This window comes from Hylobates moloch, unplaced genomic scaffold (genome assembly GCF_009828535.3).
Source record: "Hylobates moloch isolate HMO894 unplaced genomic scaffold, HMol_V3 SCAFFOLD_3, whole genome shotgun sequence".
NCBI classification, from domain to species: domain Eukaryota; kingdom Metazoa; phylum Chordata; class Mammalia; order Primates; family Hylobatidae; genus Hylobates; species Hylobates moloch.
The window spans coordinates 26641932-26661571 of record NW_026652278.1 but is presented as its reverse complement, the minus strand read 5'-3'; the positions used below and the strand labels follow the sequence as shown (position 1 = coordinate 26661571).

The 19640-nt window shown below is 41.0% G+C and overlaps 1 protein-coding gene across 3 annotated transcripts in view; it reads right to left on the bottom strand.

The window, feature by feature from the left end:
- SORCS1 (sortilin related VPS10 domain containing receptor 1) overlaps positions 1 to 19640 on the bottom strand; it is a 602630-nt gene that overhangs the window by 243950 nt on the left and 339040 nt on the right. For all 3 annotated transcript variants that reach the window (XM_032178269.2, XM_058436040.1, XM_032178276.2), the window contains exon 3: positions 15201 to 15300. In XM_032178269.2, coding sequence (XP_032034160.1) covers positions 15201 to 15300 — 100 coding nt within the window. The remainder of the gene's footprint in view (positions 1 to 15200; positions 15301 to 19640) is intronic.

The window sequence follows — 19640 nt, the reverse complement described above, 5'->3', positions numbered from 1 at the left end:
TTATATAATTCCTATTTAAAACGTGAAATTTATTGAAGATCTACAGAGGAATCAGCCTGAAGAACACTAGTAAAAACTAACCTTCCAGACAAGAAAACTGGAGCAAGGTTTGGAAAACAGTAAACTATGACAGAAGAACATAGACCAGAAAGGCAAAGATCGGGGTTCTAGTTAAAGGCAACCAGTCCCTAACTAGACCTCACATATAAAGCAGCAATGCCTTAACCTCTCCTACCCACCTCATGGTATTTTTATAAGGATAAGATGATTACACATTCATACACACAGTTCTGTAATCATTCTGAAAATATACTATGTTGTAAATACACAAGGTGGTCCTGGCCGGGCGCAGTCGCTCACACCTGTAATCCCAGCACTTTGGGAGGCCAAGGCAGGCGGATCACGAGGTCAGGAGATCGAGACCATCCTGGCTAATGCGGTGAAACCCCGTCTCTACTAAAAATACAAAAAAATTAGCCAGGCGTGGTGGCGGGCGCCTGTAGTCCCAGCTACTCGGAGGAAGGCTGAGGCAGGAGAATGACATGAACCTGGGAGGCAGAGCTTGCAGTGAGCTCCCTGCCCTGCAACCTCCGCCTCCCGGGTTCACGCCCTTCTCCTGCCTCAGCCTCCCGAGTAGCTGGGATTACAGGTGCATGCCACCACACCCAGCTAATTTTTCTATTTTTAGTAGAGATGGGGTTTCTCCATGTTGGTCAGGCTGGTCTCGATCTCCTGATCTCATGATCCTCCCACCTTGGCCTCCCAAAGTGCTAGGGTTACAGGTGTGAGCCACCCAACCTGGCTTCTGTCCTTCTAATAAATGATATTTGGAAAGAAAAAAGGAAGGAATAAAGGGAGGGAGAGAGGGAAGAAAATAAAGAAGCAATAAACTAAGCAGCTGTAGATACGTAATATCCAATTTCAACAAGGCCCTCTCCCACATATTTATTTCAGTATTCTCTGTAATTCCCCCGAGTTAGGTATGTATGGGAGGAACATAATGAACCATGGGCAAAACTTTGTATTTGTAATAACTGAAGCCAAATGGTTTGGGTTTGATAATCTTCTGGGCTTTATCAAATGAGCTTGATCAGTTTCCATTGGTACTTGGGTAAGAGAATGCTGACTTGGGTCTCCAGGGAGCCAGATGGCCTCCTACTCATCATATTATACTCCCAGTCTATACCACCAAGGCCTGTGGGGTAGGATAAGTGAGATGCTATGGCTCTTGGGAATTTTTAAGCCCTCGTGTAAGTATAATCTTCACAAGTCTATAAAATTTCAAATAGTAAATACAGGGGAGAAGGGAAATATAACTGCAGAAATCACTTCCTCTGCAGATCAAATAATTAATTGCATTTTCTGCATGTGGTTGTTAGCACTAAAAGTGCAAGGAGGAAGTGAGAGGAAGAGGCTATTTCTACAAGAAGAAGCCAGTTCTTTCTGTCAAGCTTTAACTTGCTTAGATCTGAAATTCTAAATCAAACAGGGAAAGGCAAATTTCAAGCTCCATTTACTTTTTAGCAAATTGGGACTTCTTGTCTCAATCTGAGTATACTCAAGACTTCTTTTTGGGCCACTGTGTTTATATGATGGCCATTTGTACCAAAATAATTTGGTTGGTAGAATTTGGCTTCGAATCCCATTAAAATGTCAGCAGCATCAAACCCTTAACACAACAGAAGGTAGTGGAAATAGAAGAGTGAAAAAAGTTACAAAGGGAATTATAAACCTTTCAATACCTTTTCATTTTTATTTCTCTAAATTAGCACATCTTTAAGGCTACTGGTCAGTCAGAAGTACCAATCTTGCTACAATGAACATCTGAGATTTCAGACAATCTAGTTCTGTCTCTAAATGCCCTAAACCTAAATTTGATTATAGGAAGAAACTTATGTTTACCTGAGAGGCTACCAGCCTAGCAGTGTGCTGGTAACTCATATAATTTGATAGGTAGAGGGCTCAGTGCCAGATGTCCCACATGCTGGGACTTTGGTCTCTCTGTCAGCTTGCCATAGAGCATACCCAGCTATGCCTAGGGCAGAACAGCCCTGCAATTAGCAACAAATCATCATCAGGAAGTAATTAGAGAGCTCTGCTGTTTTTTGAAGCTGGGATAATCCTACAGGCAACTTCCCAATTTTTTCCTAATTATTTTATTTATTTAGGGTCATTATTTATGTTGACACAAAAGGTCATTTAATTGAAAATGATTAGTAATTCTGGTGGTCTGCCCCTCTTTTGAAGAAAGCATACATTTTCATTTGCAGGTCCCTCTCTTCTTGTTTGAAAAAAATAATAATAATAAAATGAAGACTAAAATGAATGCATCCCACCAGTTGCAATGCGCATCCAGCCAGAATTACAGCAAGCACTGGCGCTGCAGGGGTAAGAAGCAATGGATTTTAATTGGTGCCTAGGGGTAAAGGTCAGCTCTCTTGGAACAATGGGCATCTATGGTAGTAATTGACTGAGTCCTCTGTGGGAGTCTGTAAATGTCAGCAATGTACTTCCAAATGGAAGCACAAAGGGCTTGGGCCCAAGGAACAAAGACAGTATTAGTGAGTGGAGAAAATATGTAAATCAGTTGGTTAAATAATGCACTAACAAAGCAAAAGTGGTGGACACACACAAACACACCACATCACAGAGATTCAAAAGAAAACAGACTATTTCAATATCAAATACATGCCTTCCTATAAGATCGAACATCTCTTTCCCCAGCACAAGTTCAGCTGTTTTCCTGGACAGCCTAGAATCCAAACACTTTAATTATTTGAGTCAAGTTGGACGGGTTTGGCTCCTAAGAAAAGCTACATCCATCCCAGTGAAATCTGGATACTGACGGGGATAGCATCTGTAATTAAAGTTGTAGTTATTCTTGTTCAAGGGAATTTGGGCCCTTTTTAGAAAGTAGTAGAGAAAAAGATGAAGTACTAATCGTTGGAACACCAGGCCCCTCCTGCTTCCCCACAAATGGGAAGGCTGCTTCTTTTATTGCTATGCTTTACTCTATTTTTCTCATTTCCTCATCTTTCCCAATATTCACCCACTCCCGTGATCCACACCACCTCCTCAGGGTCCAATAAGTTTAGAGAGACTGTATTCTCTACATCAGCAATTTATATAAACTATCTATCAAAGGAACAGTTTATAAGCTTTAAGAGGCAAAAGAGTAGAATGTGTAACCGATAATACCAAATTATTAAGATTCTAGAGAATGAAAGATACAGTATTTACCAGTATAAACCTGATGCTCATTTCCAGCTACATACTTCTCCCTTCCATCTGTGAGCTCTCTGCAGACAGGGACCTGTGTTATGCATGTTTGCATCTCTACTGCATGGCAGTCAATAAATACTGGTTCAACTAAATGATATTTTTCTGTTGTGAATGTAATGACTTTGTGTTATGCTGATCTGCTTCATTGGTCAGCTTAAGCCCTTTTATGCTGCTTCCCTGACTATGTGAGATTACAGCCCTCTTTAAACTCTTAAAGCCTTTGTTATCTGTACAATCCACTCTACTACCTTACGTTATTTAATTGCATCCCTGAGCTGGGATGGTAAACTCCGTAAGAGCAAAGTGACGTTCATGCTTCTTTTATATTCATCTTTATGCTTGCAGAGAACAAGGCACAAGCCAGGTGTCCAATAAAACATGTCAATTAATTTCTTCTTAATATTATACCCCCAAATTTCATCAATAGTTCTGACTGGCCAGTAGTACTTAAGATACATGCTGAATATATCGAATCTATAATAAGGTGAATTTTAGTTGTATTAATTCAATATTAATAATGTCACCACTGCCCATTTATTGATTTTATAAGCAAGACAGGAAGAAAGTTTATTGCAACTGAAAATAAATTACATTATTACATAAAAACTGTAATTCAAATAGGTCGTGAGGATTTTTTTTTTTTTAGATGTATTCTCGCTCTGTCACCAGGCTGGAGTGCAGTGGCGAGATCTCAGCTCATTGCAACCTCCACCTCCCTGGTTCAAGTGATCCTCCTGCCTCAGCCTCCCGAGTAGCTTGGACTACAGGCACACACCACCAGGCCCAGCAAATTTGTGTATTTTTAATAGAGATGGGGTTTCACCATGTTGGCCGGTATAGTCTCGATCTCTTGACCTCATGATCCGCCTGCCTCGGTGGGATTACAGGTGTGAGCCACTGCCTCCGGCTGGACTTTTTTTAGGATTTAATTAGTATAGTAAGATATCAGTGGAAATTAACATGTTTTACGAGTCAAAATAGACACTCTTAATCATTTAGATCTGAAAACTACGCCAAGATATGCATTGTGCGCTTGTGGACACTAGGTTCTCGTAGTACATACACTGAAAGACTGTTTTCATCTTCCTTTCCCCTTCTCCTTTGACAAATATGTGCATCTCTGTGAAACCTTCCTAGTCTCCAAAGATACAGTTCTATGTACATAGCTATCATGATACGTAAGTACTGTGCTGTAAGAGACTGTTTATACATTCATCTCCTCGACCAGACTCTGCAATCATTAAGAGCAAGAATAATGTCTTATATTTCTATTTCCCAGTTCTTAAAAAAGATCTGGAACAAAATAGGCATTTAATACCTTCTGGTTGAGTTGACAAAAGACAGCGTAAGGCACGGCCATATAATTTGGAACAGTTAAGAAGAGTAACAATGAGACTAACATTTGTTGAATGCTTGCTAGGTCTCAGACACTGTTCTTTGCTGGTTTTGACTCTTTATTTCCCACAATTACTTTAGGATACTGACACAATCATTATATTTTAGTTTGGAGAGGAGGAAACTGTGTCATACGGGGGTTTACAACAAATAAAATGTCTAAGGGCACACAATTGGTATGTAGCTTAGCTGGAATTTAAGGCCAGGTCGCCTGGCTCCAGGGTCCATTATATTAAATACTGTTCCACAACTAATGACGCCCCTGAGCAAAAATTCATAATGACCACCTTCAAATAACAAAGCGTATCTCTGCAGTGACAGGAAATAGGTGCTGAGTTGGTATAACTGACGAGTGCAGAAAATACAAGGTATACATATAAATACAAGAGATCACTGCACAGTGGTATGAGGGAGTAGCTGAGAGACAGAGCATTAAAAGGACAAAAATCCATTAAGTGTGGGCAGCAGCGATGATATTTGAATCTGCTGCAGGGGAGCTGGAGAACCTAGATCTAGGCCTACCACACCCCCACACTTGAGTCATAATTGTGCTTTCCTTCCTGGCAAAACCAATTTCAACCACAGCCATCAACATCTTTTACCCCTTTGAAACCACTCAGGAAGAACAGAAAGATAAGGGTAAATTGTACTCCCTCTGAAAGCCTTAATAAGTTCCTGGTAAATTAGCTCTCCTCTCTCTGAGAGATCTCAAGAGATTCTTAAACTTCTACTGCTGAAAATATTTACAATTTTATTATTTCTTTTTCTTCTACCCTCTGTCTTCATTGTGCTCTTTGTATTAGCATTCTCCCATTACTCTGGTTACTTTAAATTCTTCATAGTAATCTCTGTTGTCTTCTCTCTCCCGGCTTTACCTCTGTATCCTTCCTTCTATGCCTCTTCTCTTATCCGTGAGAGGCTGTGTATTCCAGATATTTTCTTTTTACATATCTTTTGTTTTTTGGATTCATCCACATTGTCATTTTCTCCACCACAAGCATGTACATTTCCTGGCGCCAGATGCCGTCAATCAAGGCAACACTTAGTATTCTACTCTCCAAACACACATACTGCCCCAAGCAGCCAGGAGAAGACTTTTCTCTCCCAGCTGTTATATCGTATATATCCCACACAGCAGGCCTTTTCACCTATGAGCATCTAAGCCTACTTGTTACCTACAAGCTATAGTTTTTGTTCTGCAAAACTTAAGTAGTTGACTTGAAAGGTTGTAAAACAAGAGCACATTAGAGGTCAAGGACCCAGTAAAATAGGGAAGTGATGACTGGAGGAACAAAGGGACAAAACCATCAGAAGAAGATCTGGTCAGGGGAAAGGTCAGGTCAGCAAAAGAAATGTCTGAATAGAAACAATTTCGCCCCTGAGGCTGGTGGTGCACTCTTAATTTCTCCAGGGGAGAAATAGTGGTTTTATTAAAGATTCATCCATATTGACTTTGTTTTCATGACAGCACCAGGAGAAAGCTTGGGGCAGTTCTGATACATTGGAGTGAAACATCTCCACCCTAGTAAATATCGCAAATTTCCTGTAGCGGCCAGCATTCATCTCCATCCATCATAAGAGCAGCACAGGCTATTCACTAGAAACAAATGTTCTAGATACAGTATGTCAAACACAAGATGATGGAAACCCCTGAGAAACCACAGGGAGTGTGCTGGAAGCAAACAGACCAGAATGTTGAAAAGACCTCTGACCATTTTCCACAGCAGAGCGTAACTTGGAACCAACCAGAAATAATGCATTTGACCTTCATAAAAGGGTAATGGATGGGCACTTAATATTTGGCCAGCCAGACCTCAGAGAACATGAGCTCTAATAAGGACAGATGATGAGACAAAAATAAATAAATAAGTAGACAGATAACTTTAAAAACAAATTGTTCCCAAAGAAGATTATGCAGATAGTCTATTATGCTTACTTGAAGAATGGTCAGCTTCCAAAAGGCTTCCTTTTGTATCTGAGAATTTCTGATCACTTGGCCACAGAGGCAACGTATTTTCCAAGAACCACTCAGTGATAATAAAAAACATGCAGTTTCCAGATCAATCTTCATAATATTTAGAGAGTAATTTAGGCTATCATTACCTTGATTAATTTCATTTGTTACAAAGGTATAAAACCAAAAGATAGAGTTCTATTTTTTGATGAAAAAAGCATTATCTAAACTTAGAAGAGATTTATAGGTGGACCTATCTATTACCTTTCTACCTATTTATTGAGCTAGCTAAATACCTGTATCTTTTAAAAATACATAAATGTAGCTAATACAATTTTGAATTACAATGTCAATAACATATAAACTTGATCATCATACAGCTATAACTTAGTTTTTAAAGTCACCAATTCATGATTAATATGTAATGCATTAGATGCTTCTTATATGTGACAGACATAACACCTTACAAATGAAGAATAACAAATATGTTAATTAAGCAGGAAGCTTCTTTCTATCAAAAAAGTACTTTGTACTAGGCAGGGCATGGTGGCTCACGCCTGCAATCCCAGCACTTTGGGAGGCCGAGACGGGCAGATCACAAGGTCAGGAGATCAAGACCATCCTGGCTAACACTGTGAAACCCTGTCTCTACTAAAAAGACAAAAAAATTAGCCGGGCGTGGTGGCGGGCGCCTGTAGTTCCAGCTACTCGGGAGGCTCAGGCAGGAGAATGGCGTGAACCTGGGAGGCGGAGCTTGCAGTGAGCTGAGATCATGCCACTGCATTCCAGCCTGGGCGACAGAGCAAGACTCCATCTCAAAAAAAAAAAAAAAAAAAGTACTTAGTACTACTTAATGACACATGAAGTAAAACAGTAAACCACCAGTTAACCTGATCAGTTCTGAGAACCAGGCAAATTAGCAGATATGGGGGACAAGAAAAGATAGGAGGAAGGAAAAAGTAAGTTTTGGAATGTATGCATTGATCAGAATTTATTGCCTGAACCTGACTTATCATTAATTAATTTATTTTTTACTACATCAGTGTTAGATAGACACAGATAATAGCCCAGAAAAATCAAGTAGGTACTTACTGTGTAATGTAACATATTGTATTAAAATTTAAGAGTGTAGTGTTATTAGCATTTTTAAATTTATGAATGTTATAATAGGTGCTTTGATTTATATAAACTAATATAGGATATATGGCAATTTCAGGTATAGGTCAGTGTACAGAGAGAAGAGTGTCTTAGAACAGTGTTGTTTTTCTCTATGTTCCAAAGAGCCCACGAGTTCTAGAGGCTTCCGCAGGGACTTCTTGGAGTGACGAGGGGTTGTGGAGTGGGCACTGCTCCTGGCACTCTAACCCTGTTTTCAAAGAGAGCATTCTGCACTTACTATTCTGTAGCTCATTTGAAACCCAGGGGATAACTGTTGGAAAATCACTCCGAGTAAAAAGACAGATGCAGCATGCTTTCTTGGATTTTATATTTTTAATGCTCAAGAAGAAAACAGAACAACGCTTCATGGACTGAAACAGTATAAACACTCAGCGGTACCCAAAAAAGGATCAAAGGAGAGGACCTTTCCCTTTGGCCATCATTCCTCAGGTGAAGTGTAGGGAAATAAGGATTTACTTACTACAAGTCACTTTTATTGAAGTTTGGAAAATGCCACTTCCACTATGTCTCTGAATTCATGAGTGGCTTTTTTTTTTTCTTTTTTTTTTTTTTTTCGGAGTCTTGCTCTGTTGTGCCCAGGCTGGGGTGCAGTGGTACAATCTCGGCTCACCGCAACCTCCACCTTCCAGTTTCAAGTGATTCTCCCGCCTCAGTCTTCCAAGTAGCTGGGATTACAGGCACTTGCCACCGCACCCGGCTAATTTTTTGTATTTTTAGTAGAGACAGGGTTTCAGCATATTGGCCAGGCTGGTCTCAAACTCCCGACCTCAGGTGATCCACCCACCTCGGCCTCTCAAAGTGGTGGGATTACAGGTGTAAGCCACCGCACCTGGCCCATTTCTTTATGAATGAAACATACATTCTTTTTTAAAAGATTAGAGGCAAATGGATGATCTTGTGTACAAAGGGACAGATGAAAGAGTTAGGGTGGAATGAGCAAGTGTTGCTTATCCACCAAGGGAATGTCAGGCACCCCCTTTGATGTATTATACAATACTCTAGCTCCTCTTGGCCTCCATAGATAATGTCAAGTGAGTGCTATGCAAAGTCCTGGCATTTTAAATATTAATCATGTTCTTCTTGGTTAGAACAGACAAAATTATACATTATGACCTAGAAATGACTAAAACCTACAGAGATTCTTTACTGTTCTTGTTTACTCACTTGAAATACTTAAATTTATAGTTAGAGAAAATAAAGGAGTCAAAGCTGATTTCACAGAGCATTTCATTTAAGTTTCAGCCTAGGAGTCCAAAAGCGAACCAAAGTTCAATTCAAATATTCAGTCATGTATTGGACACCAACTGTATATCAAAATCCTATGCTCAGCACATTAAAGAATACGTAACTGATTAAGGCACTTTATGCCATCTAGGACCTTGCATTCTAAAGGGAGTATTAGACATGGTCAAGAACAACTAGAATCAGAAGTGAGAGTAAAGTGCTAGAAAAAAGAAAACAGATGTCTTGGAGATAAGACGGAGTGAGCAAGTCTCATTAGAGAAATTGATTAAATTTTACGGAAGAGGTGGCATTTAAGATTTACTTTCAAGGTCTAATGATCTTAGCTTATCATTCCCCAGCTGCATGTAACTTCAGACAAGTCACTAACCTCTCTGGGACTCAGTTTCCATATCTGTTAAAGAGTAGAATTTTAATATCCCCAAAATCTTTTAGATTCACATTCAATGATACATGATTCTTCCTAAGAGAAGGTGGTGGATTCTATCAACCATTCCTCTTTGCTGTCCTCCAAAGTCACATGCATGGGCCTGGTGTGGTGGCTCACGCTTGTAATCCCAGCACTTTGGGAGGCCGAGGCGGGTGGATCACCTGGGGTCAGGAGTTCGAGACCAGCCTGGCGAACATGATGAAACCCCGTCTCTACCAAAAATACAAACATTAGCCGGGTGTGGTGGTGCAAGCCTTCAGTCCCAGCTACTCAGGAGGCGGAGGCAGGAGGATTGTTTCAACCCAGGAGGTGGAGGTTGCAGTTGTGCCACTGTACTCCAGCCTGGGCAACAGAGCAAGACTCCATCTCAAAAAAGAAAAAGGCCAGGTGTGGTGGCTCACACCTGTAATCCCAGCACTTTGGGAGGCCGAGGCAGGTGGATCATGAGGTCAAGAGTTCAAGACCAGCCTGGCCAAGATGGTAAAACCCCGTATCTACTAAAAATATGAAAATTAGCTGGGTGTGGTGGTAGACGCCTGTAATCCCAGCTGCTTGGGAGGTTGAGGCAGAGAATTTTTTGAACCTGGGAGGTGGAGGTTGCAGTGAGCTGAGATTGTGCCACTGCACTCCAGCCTAGGCAACAGAGTGAGACTTCATCTCAAAAAAAAAGAGAAAAGTCACATACGTGATACACAAAGTACTCAACCAAATGACAAAAGGAATTAAGCATGCTCAGATATAAAGAGACAAGAAGTCAATAATCAAACCCTTATTTATATAAAGAGACAAGAAGTCAATAATCAAACCCTTATTTAGAAAGTGCCACATACAACAGGGTAATTAAAACTTAAATATCTGGAGAAAACGCAGCGTTTAATGCTGCTATGTACCAAGAGACCCGTAGGAATGACCAGTGTATTCTGAGGAGCTAGGGTCCTGTTTATAGAATCAAAGTCTTGGAAGAGTCTCTCAGCAGGAATGATGTAAATTAAGTAGTGATAACACAGAAATGAGAAAAAAACTGGAGTGTGAAGGGGGTGCAGAAAACATAAAGAACAAATACTGTCTACGTTTTTTCTTTGCTAGAATATAGTGTGCTGAGATCACAAGGATAAAACAACTAAAAGAATTGGCTTTTCCAAGTAACAAAACAAAACAAAACACTTTTTTTTTCTTTTCTTCCCCGGTGAATTCCACTAGGGGTTTTATATTCTTTAATCCTTGAAGATGTTACACGATCCCTTGTGAAGGTCGAACAGCTCAGGTTGGTTGGGGGTGATGGGAAAGGTATGGCTGATAAAGACACACAGAGTATATATAAGTTTTCTTTTTAGGGAGAATACACATCAACTTAGAGAACTTGAGAGTGAAATTGAGATTTCAACTTTTTTTTTTTTTTTTTTTTTTGAGACGGAGCCTCGCTCTGTGGCCCAAGCTGGAGTGCAGTGGCGTGATCTCAGCTCACTGCAACCTCCGCCTCCCAGGTTCACGCCATTCTCCTGCCTCAGCCTTCCGAGTAGCTGGGATTACAGGCACCCACCACCACGCCTGGCTAATTTTTTTGTATTTTTAGTAGAGACGGGGTTTCACCATGTTAGCCAGGCTGGTCTCAATCTCCTGACCTCGTGATCCGCCCGCCTCGGCCTCCCAAAGTGCTGGGATTACAGGCGTGAGCCACCGCGCCCAGCCAAGTTTTTTTTTTTTTTCTTTGCTGCATTTGTATTAGTTCTTCCCATCACCTTCTGCATCCCAGCTGTTCCTTTCCAGTAAAGGTTAAATCATCTTTTCTTATAGCAGACTGTATGTGACTAATAAACCTCTGCTGACACAAACAAGCCTTGGGATTTATCATGAACTGGGGTGGGAGGAACTGCTCTCCCTCTGAGACATGGTGACAGATAGCCAGCCTGCCTCTCCTCTGGCACTGGGACCACTCAGCCTTTTCTTCTGGGCCAACCTCATGTATCAGTGGCCAGATGCAGGTTTCCTTTGAAAGAGACTGAACAACCTAGGACCCCTCTTTGTATCTCTTAGTCAAGATTTCTTACACTGACATATGTTGAGATTACAGTTTTTACTGTAACAGACCTAGCCAAGGAAAGCTGCTGTAATTTACAGCAGGCTTGCAGGGAAACAGCCAATGGAGATCATTAATTCAAACTGTAAATAAGATCCTGCTTTATTCTGGACTCTGATCCCCGGTAGTGCCCCTAACAAGCTGCCTGCAAAGGCAAGGCATGAAGCCTGCTGTTTCCAACATGACGATTGAAGAACTGCTCTTGTCCACACAAATGGCTAAAAATAGCTATAAGAATGTGAAGGCAAAAAAGGTTTCGGGGAATGCAGAGAGTTACCCTGATGTTGTCAGTTTTATTCCAGTTGCTCCCACTAGTGTGAAAAGCAGAGAGAAGTATCTGGTACAAAAGATTCTGACTTGCTAGATAGCACCCCGGGGACCTGAGAGAATACATACAACTTTTTAAAGGAGTCTGCCCTTTTCACTGGAGGATAGCTTAAGTCCTAGAAGAATTGGAGCAAATGTGAGCACTGCCTTTGTTCTGCATAATTAACAGAGCCTGAAATTTCTTTCTTCTTTTTGTTTTAACATAAATTATCATTGATTGGAGAAAATATATTCACACTTAAAATGTTGTGCAAGTACTATCTCTTTGATTCAATTATGTCCTTTGGGTGGGTGGAGTACATATTTCATGGTGATAAATTCACCTTATAAGTAGAAAAACTGTGCACAAATATACTGCGATGTCAACTTTATTGATTTGTGTACCACTGTTAAGACCTTCATCGTCCTCCAATATTTCTTAAATCTATCCACATCTCAGAAAGTGACCATGAAGGCCTCATTTATCTATAGAGGAAAAGATCTCTTCCTTTAGGTTCACTCATAACATTGTGATTTAAACAGCTCAGGACCACTTCTGCTCTGAAGGGTAACAGTCCCAGAGAAAGCCATTCCCTCATAGTCATGCACAGGGACTTCTCTTTTTCTAGAACTAGGGTGTGTCAAGTCTTAAGAACAGTAAAATGCCCATGGCTAAATGCCCTTTTAAACGTCCTTCAGATAACTATGGACTAATTATGCAGCCTGATTCATGGTATATTGACTTGAGTGGATTTGATGGTTAGGCTCTTTGCTGTATTATTACCTCTCTGCTTCCCTTCCAGTCTTGGCAGCTATATCTGGACTTGAGCATCTCACTACTTAAGTCCTGCTCCTGAAAACAATCCTGAAGTTTCTGGATCATCACCATATATTCTGCAGCTACAGAAAAGCCTATAGTTAGATTTGACATTTGGCATATTTTTTTTTCATGTTTCTCTCTAACAGCACCAATGAAACAGAGACTATCATTGATTACTCTGAGGTCTCTTCCAGGCATAAATTTCTTCCATTTTCCTGTATTACTTTACAAATGGAGAAAATGTAAATGATTCACCCAGAGTCACCTGTTAGGTGGAAGTAGATTCAAGGCAGGGACTTAGATTTCTGAATCTTAGTTCAGGGATCTTTCAATTACAAAACGTCATGCCACATTTAGTACTAGAATATAGGACCTCTGAGGATGAGTTGCTGGCTTATTTCTCTTTATATCCTACAGTGCATAGCACATTGCCTAGCACACAGTTTGTTGACTGTTAAATTAAATTTGCTAAAAATGTGAACTAGAAGAAAAATCAAGAGAGATTGTAAACATCAATACAAAGCCAACAAACAATTAAATTTCATTATAAAAATAAAAGATATAACTTCAGTTCCTTAATTTGGGACTGCATACAGCAGATCAAAATTGTTTAGATGTAATTGTTGATGAAGTAACCAGCCAGTAAAGGGAAGATAGGAATGTTTGGGTATAGTTCTAAATTTGTGAGGTTGACATTATTGGTTGTGTGGTACTGTGGCCATCAGCCATACACAGCTATATCAATTTAAATTAATTAAAATTAAATGAAATTTAAAATCCAATTACTCAGTAACACTAGCCATATTTCAAATACTCAAAAGCCATAAATTGTTAATGTCTAAAGTACAGGAAAGCTTAGAAGAAAATTTCTATCATCAAGTTCTGCTGGACACTGCAGGAAGAAAAAAGAATGAAGTGAAGAGAAAACATTAATTAAGCTTTTACTATTCTGTGCTAAGCACTTGAAATGTCTAATTTCATATAATCCTTACAACTTCCCGCATGAGGTAGGTAGGTACTATAACTGTCCCCCTTTTAAACTGAATCCTACTGTGCTTGGAGAGATTAAGTAAGTCACCATGCTTATATGCTTTGTAATCAGTTTAGCTGGGTTTTCTCTCTTCTTCTTACTCCAGAGTCTATGCTCAACTGAAAAGTTATGCTGTTTCTACTGAAGAACTTGAAATGCTTACAGCCAGAGTGAACATTACACTTTATATTAGTGGTTCTTAATCCTAGATACCTATCAAAAGCATCTGGGGGGCTTTATCAAGATATAGTTACCTGAGCCCTAATCCAGAGCAACAGTGGTGGGGCTAGAGCTTGCACATTTGGGGACCACTTTTGACATGCAGCCAGAATTGAGAGTGTACCTTCTGACATGCAGCCAGGATTGAGAGTGATTGCTTAAGAGATATTTTCATCACCTTCCATATTCCAGATGGCAAAATGCAGACCCTACCCAAGGTCACTAACAGTAGCGAATGAAAAATCTGAGATGAGAACGTAGACATCAGTGCTACCTTCATAACACATTATGGTTTAGGGTATGTTAATGAATGACATGTTTCTATTTCCTGATTAATACTATTAGTTCATGTAACCTATGTACTACTTAGCAATTGTATGTCAGAATTCAGAATTTGATAATGCAAGTTTATAAAAACAAAGGTATAGATGTAGTACCACTCCCCTTCAGGAACAAATAAATGTCTTCCTCATTTAAAAGGAATATTTTCTTCCTAAAAAATGACATATCTGAGGAGTAGATAAGCTCTCTTAATAGGAAATGTATGACATAGTGGAAAAAGTATGACTGCTAACCAAGACGCCTTAATTCTAGTCCTAATTATGGCCATAACTCCGCAATGGGCACAAACGATTTCTTTCCTCTGAATTTCAGTTTTCTTATCTGTAAAATAACGGTGTTGTACATGATGATCTCCAAGGCTTCTTGCAGCTAAGATCCATGCTCAGAAGAGACTAATCTTATCACTCTTTCCAAGCTACTCTATTCTGCTAAATGCGTTGCATTCATCCTGACATTTGTGTGCAGACTGAACAAACTTTAAAAATGAAACTTCCTATCTGCTGTAGGACAATGCATTCACTTAAATTCTAGTTAATCTATTTGTTCCATGTCAAGGAAAAACTGGGACATCAGATGAAAATCCATCTTTTCTGCTGTCTTGTCAAGACTCATTCTGATTCTTGCGATTGACTGGTCAGAACTCTTAGTAGAGAGTCAGCAGCTTCCACCCAACAAGACTCATTCTTTGTAGCTGCCTTTCAGAAATGGTAATGATCTACCTATCCCTCGCCCTTTTACATTCACAGCTGCTGATCTGAAAATTATGATGTGTCAGACATTTTACAACCTTAACATCCATCAACCCATCTTTACATTTCTAATCCCAGCTTAACTGTAATGGATTTTTAGGTAGCTAGAGAGGTTAGCCAACCAAGACAGAAGTCACATCATGAATGAGTAGCATGCTGAACATACATTTCTTACCTTACGCTTGTTGGTAGGACACACATAGAGATAGCTCAAAATGGTTTTCAAACCAACTTTATCATTCAGCTTCTCATAGGTTGTTCCATAATCGGTTGACCTATAATTCAAAAACAGCATTAATGAGGACAGAAGTATACGTCATTTGGCTGCTTGTCAGTATAATGCATGCTTTACATAGTAGAATGGCTCTCAGGAGGTTTCTCAATGATTCATGTAGTATATAATGATGCTTAATTATGTACACAGTAGCATCATGTGAGTGGTTAAAATTTGCATTTAAATTGAATTGGTAAAAATTAAAACTCCATCTCTCTACTGCTCCTTAATGTACGCACATTGCATAAAGAATGTGGTTAATTTAAAAAGATTAAGAGATGACGGTGTCCCTTGATTTGACCAAAGTAGTAAAGAGTTTTTAGTCAGATATGACATTTCCAAACTTTTACTTTATGTTTGGCACAGCAGAAAAGCAGGTTCTCCTGATTTATCTACAAATTGTGTTTTCTTCCATGAGTCAGGGAATATATGGTGGGTCAGTCCCTTCAAAGGTCAGTCAGTCTTTTCTGAGAGCAAGAAAATGTCTCAATAATAAGTGAGATTTCATGAATTTCATACTCCATAGCCTTTTCCAGTGTTAAGCAATCCTGAGTCAGTAGGACATGACTTCTCGACACTGACTCTGTTTTTCCTATAGAGTCTCTCAACTTTAGCCATTGGTCATAAATTATTCACTCAGATTAAATAAATTGCTTTTAATTACCTTCTCTAAGGTCTACTCTATTTCAGAATTTTAATCTTATTATATCATCATCACAACTATGTACAGTAGGGATTATTATCTGTCTTTGATGAAAATGGCTGAACTTCAGTGACTTATTCAAAGAAATTAAAAAAATTTCCTGATAAATGGACAGCTAGAAATTGAATTCAGATATTTTAGCCTAAGCCCCATGTTGCTTTCATTATACCTCAGCTTTTTTTTTCTCTCTTTTTTTTCCTTTTTTTTTTTTTTTTTTTTTGTTTGAGACAGAGTCTCGCTCTGTCGCCCAGGCTGGAGTGCAGTGGCGCAATCTCGGCTCACTGCAAGCTCCGCCTCCCGGGTTCACGCCATTCTCCTGCCTCTGCCTCCCGAGTAGCTGGGACTACAGGCGCCCGCCACCACGCCCGGCTAATTTTTTTTTTTGTATTTTTAGTAGAGACGGGGTTTCACCGTGGTCTCGATCTCCTGACCTGGTGATCCGCCCACCTTGGCCTCCCAAAGTGCTGGGATTACAAGCGTGAGCCACTGCGCCTGGCCTTTTTTTCTTTTTTTTTAAAAAAATTTTTTTTAAGAATATAGAGCTGGGCACAGTGGCTCACATCTGTAATACCAGCACTTTGGGAAACCAAGATGGGTGAATCATCTGAGGTCAGGAATTCGAGACCAGCCTGGCCAACATTGTGAAACTCCTTCTCTATCAAAAATACAAAAATTAGCCTGGCCTGATGGCACACGCCTGTAGTCCGAGCTACTTGGGAGGCTGAGGCACAAGAATCACTTGAAACCAGGAGGCAGAGGTTGTGGTGAGCTGAGATCACACCACTGCACTCCAGCCTGGACCACAGAGCAAGACTCTATTTCAAAACAAAAAAAGTCCAGGCACAGTGGCTCACACCTGTAATCTCAGCACTTTGGGAGGCTGAGGCAGGCAGGTCATGAGGTCAGGAGTTTGAGACCAGCCTGACCAACATAGTGAAACCCTGTCTCTACTAAAAATACAAACATTAGCCAAGCATGGTGGCAGGCGTCTATAATCCCAGCTACTCGGGAGGCCAAGGCAGGAGAACTGATTAAAGCCGGGAGGTGGAGGTTGCAGTGAGCCAAGATCGTGCCACTGCACTCCAGCCTAGGCAGAGCCTTGTCCAGAGCAAGATTCCATCTCACAAAAAATAAATAAATAAAAAGGAGATAGACATAAAATGATATAAAATTTCCTCTCAGCTTTCTTTTCTTAGGAGATTGTTGATAAAATTCATTCATTCATTCATTCATTCATTCATTCATTCATTCATATTTGTAGTGCTTCTAAGACATATCAGACAGTGTTGCTAAGTGCAAGGACATAGCACACAGTCTCTACTCTCAAGTATGTCACAATTTTATTTGAAAGAAAGAAATATAAACAAATATTTATAATATGTTAAGTGCAAAGATAGAGATATGAGTTAACAATGTTTAGAAATTAAAGTTGATTTAATTAGAAAAATACAAAAATTGTAATCATCTTAATTAATTTCTGAAACTGGTAAAAGTTACAAATTCCTATAGGCCATATCGACTAAGCAGAATTGTGTGTTAACAACCTCACTACCATCCATTCAGTATATACGGTGGACCAAACACTGCAGCAAGAAAGCTGCATAAAAGTGATCCTGGAGCTAGGAATTAAGGATTTATTCTGGCTGGAGATTCAAGATATTTCTTCCTAAAATTTATACATAGATGGCAAACAGAAAACAGTCAACACCTTAGAGGATTTAGATGCCATTCCTAATCTCTGAGGAACAAAGTACTGCACAAAACTTCTTGAAAGAACTATGAACCCTGAAAATGGGTAAGTTTAGAAAACAAAATTAGAGCATCACAGACTAGATGTTACCTTTGTAACAAAAATATATACCTGGCTTATTTCAGGACCAGTCTCTGCACTACTATAATCAAACACACATTAGCTTGATAGCCAAGAATATTTGAGGAGCATTCCAGAACTATTTCACGGATATCTTATTAATGAATCACAACAAAACTTCTTAACATCTTCCTTCCAAATCTTTTTTCTACAAAATTCACAGCTTATTTGAGGGAATTCCCTGGTATTCTCTAAGAAATATCTAAGATTTCTTTCCCACCCCAGTACACTTTTTTTTTTTTTTTTTTGAGACGGAGTCTCACTGTGTCACCCAGGCTGGAGTGCAGTTCGGTGATCTCGGCTCCCAGCAACCTCCGCCTTCTGGGTTCAAGCGATTCTCCTGCCTCAGCCCCCCGAGTAGCTGGGATTATAGGCACACATAACCACATCCAGCTAATTTTTGTATTTTTAGTAGAAACGGGGTTTCACCATGTTGGTCAGGCTGGCCTTGAACTCCTGACCTTAGGTGATCCACCCACCTCATCTTCTCAAAGTGTTGGGATTACAGGCGTGCACCAAGGCACCCAGCCCCTAGTCCACTCTTGGTGTTTTGTCTTTTTTTCCATTCTTATCTTAACCTCCTGAGTCAACATTCTCTTTCTTATGTGTCTCCCGCATCTTGCTAGCCTTATTCTACTGAGAGGTGACAGTGTGCTGGCAGTCCTCACAGCCCTCGCTTGCTCTCGGCGCCTCCTCTGCCTGGGCTCCCACTTCGGTGGCACTTGAGGAGCCCTTCAGCCCACTGCTGCACTGTGGGAGCCCCTTTCTGGGCTGGCCAAGGCGGGAGCAGGCTCCCTCAGCTTTCAGGGAGGTGTGGAGGGAGAGGTGGCAAGCAGGAACCGGGGCTGCATGCGGCGCTTGCGGGCCAGCTGGAGTTCCGGGTGGGCATGAGCTTGGCGGGCCCTGCACTCAGAGCAGCCAGCCGGCCCTGCTGGCCCTGGGCAATGAGGGACTTAGCACCCAGGCCAGCAGCTGCGGAGGGTGTACTGTGTCCCCCAGCAGTGCCAGCGCACTGGCACTATGCTCAATTTCTTGCCAGGCCTTAACTGCCTTCCCGCGGGGCAGGCCTCGGAACTGCAGCCCGCCATGCCTGAGCCTTCCCCCGCCTCCGTGGGCTCCTGCGCAGCCCGAGCCTCCCCGACGAGTGCCACCCCCTGCTCCACGGCACCCAGTCCCATCGACCACCCAAGGGCTGAGAAGTGCGAGCCCACGGCGCGGGACTGGCAGGCAGCCCCGGTGCAGGATCCACTGGGTGAAGCCAGCTGGGCTCCTGAGTCTAGTGGAGATGTGGAGAACCTTTACGTCTAGCTCAGGGATTGTAAATACACCAATCGGCACTCTGTATCTAGCTCAGGGTTTGTGAACACGCCAATTAGCACCCTGTGTCTAGCTCGAGGTTTGTGAATGCACCAATTGACACTCTGTATCTAGCTGCTCTGATGGGGCCTTGGAGAACCTTTGTGTCAATACTTTGTATCTGATGTGATGGGGACGTGGAGAACCTTTATGTCTAGCTCAGGGGTTGTAAACGCACCAATCAGCACCCTGTCAAAACAGACCACTCGGATCTACCAATCAGCAGGAGGTGGGTGGGGCCAGATAAGAGAATAAAGGCAGGCTGCCTGAGCCAGCAGTGGCAATCCGCTTGGGTCCCCTTCCACACTGTGGAAGCTTTGTTCTTTCATTCTTTGCAATAAATCTTGCTACTGCTCACTCTTTGGGTCCACACTGCTTTTATGAGCTGTAATACTCACCACGAAGGTCTGCA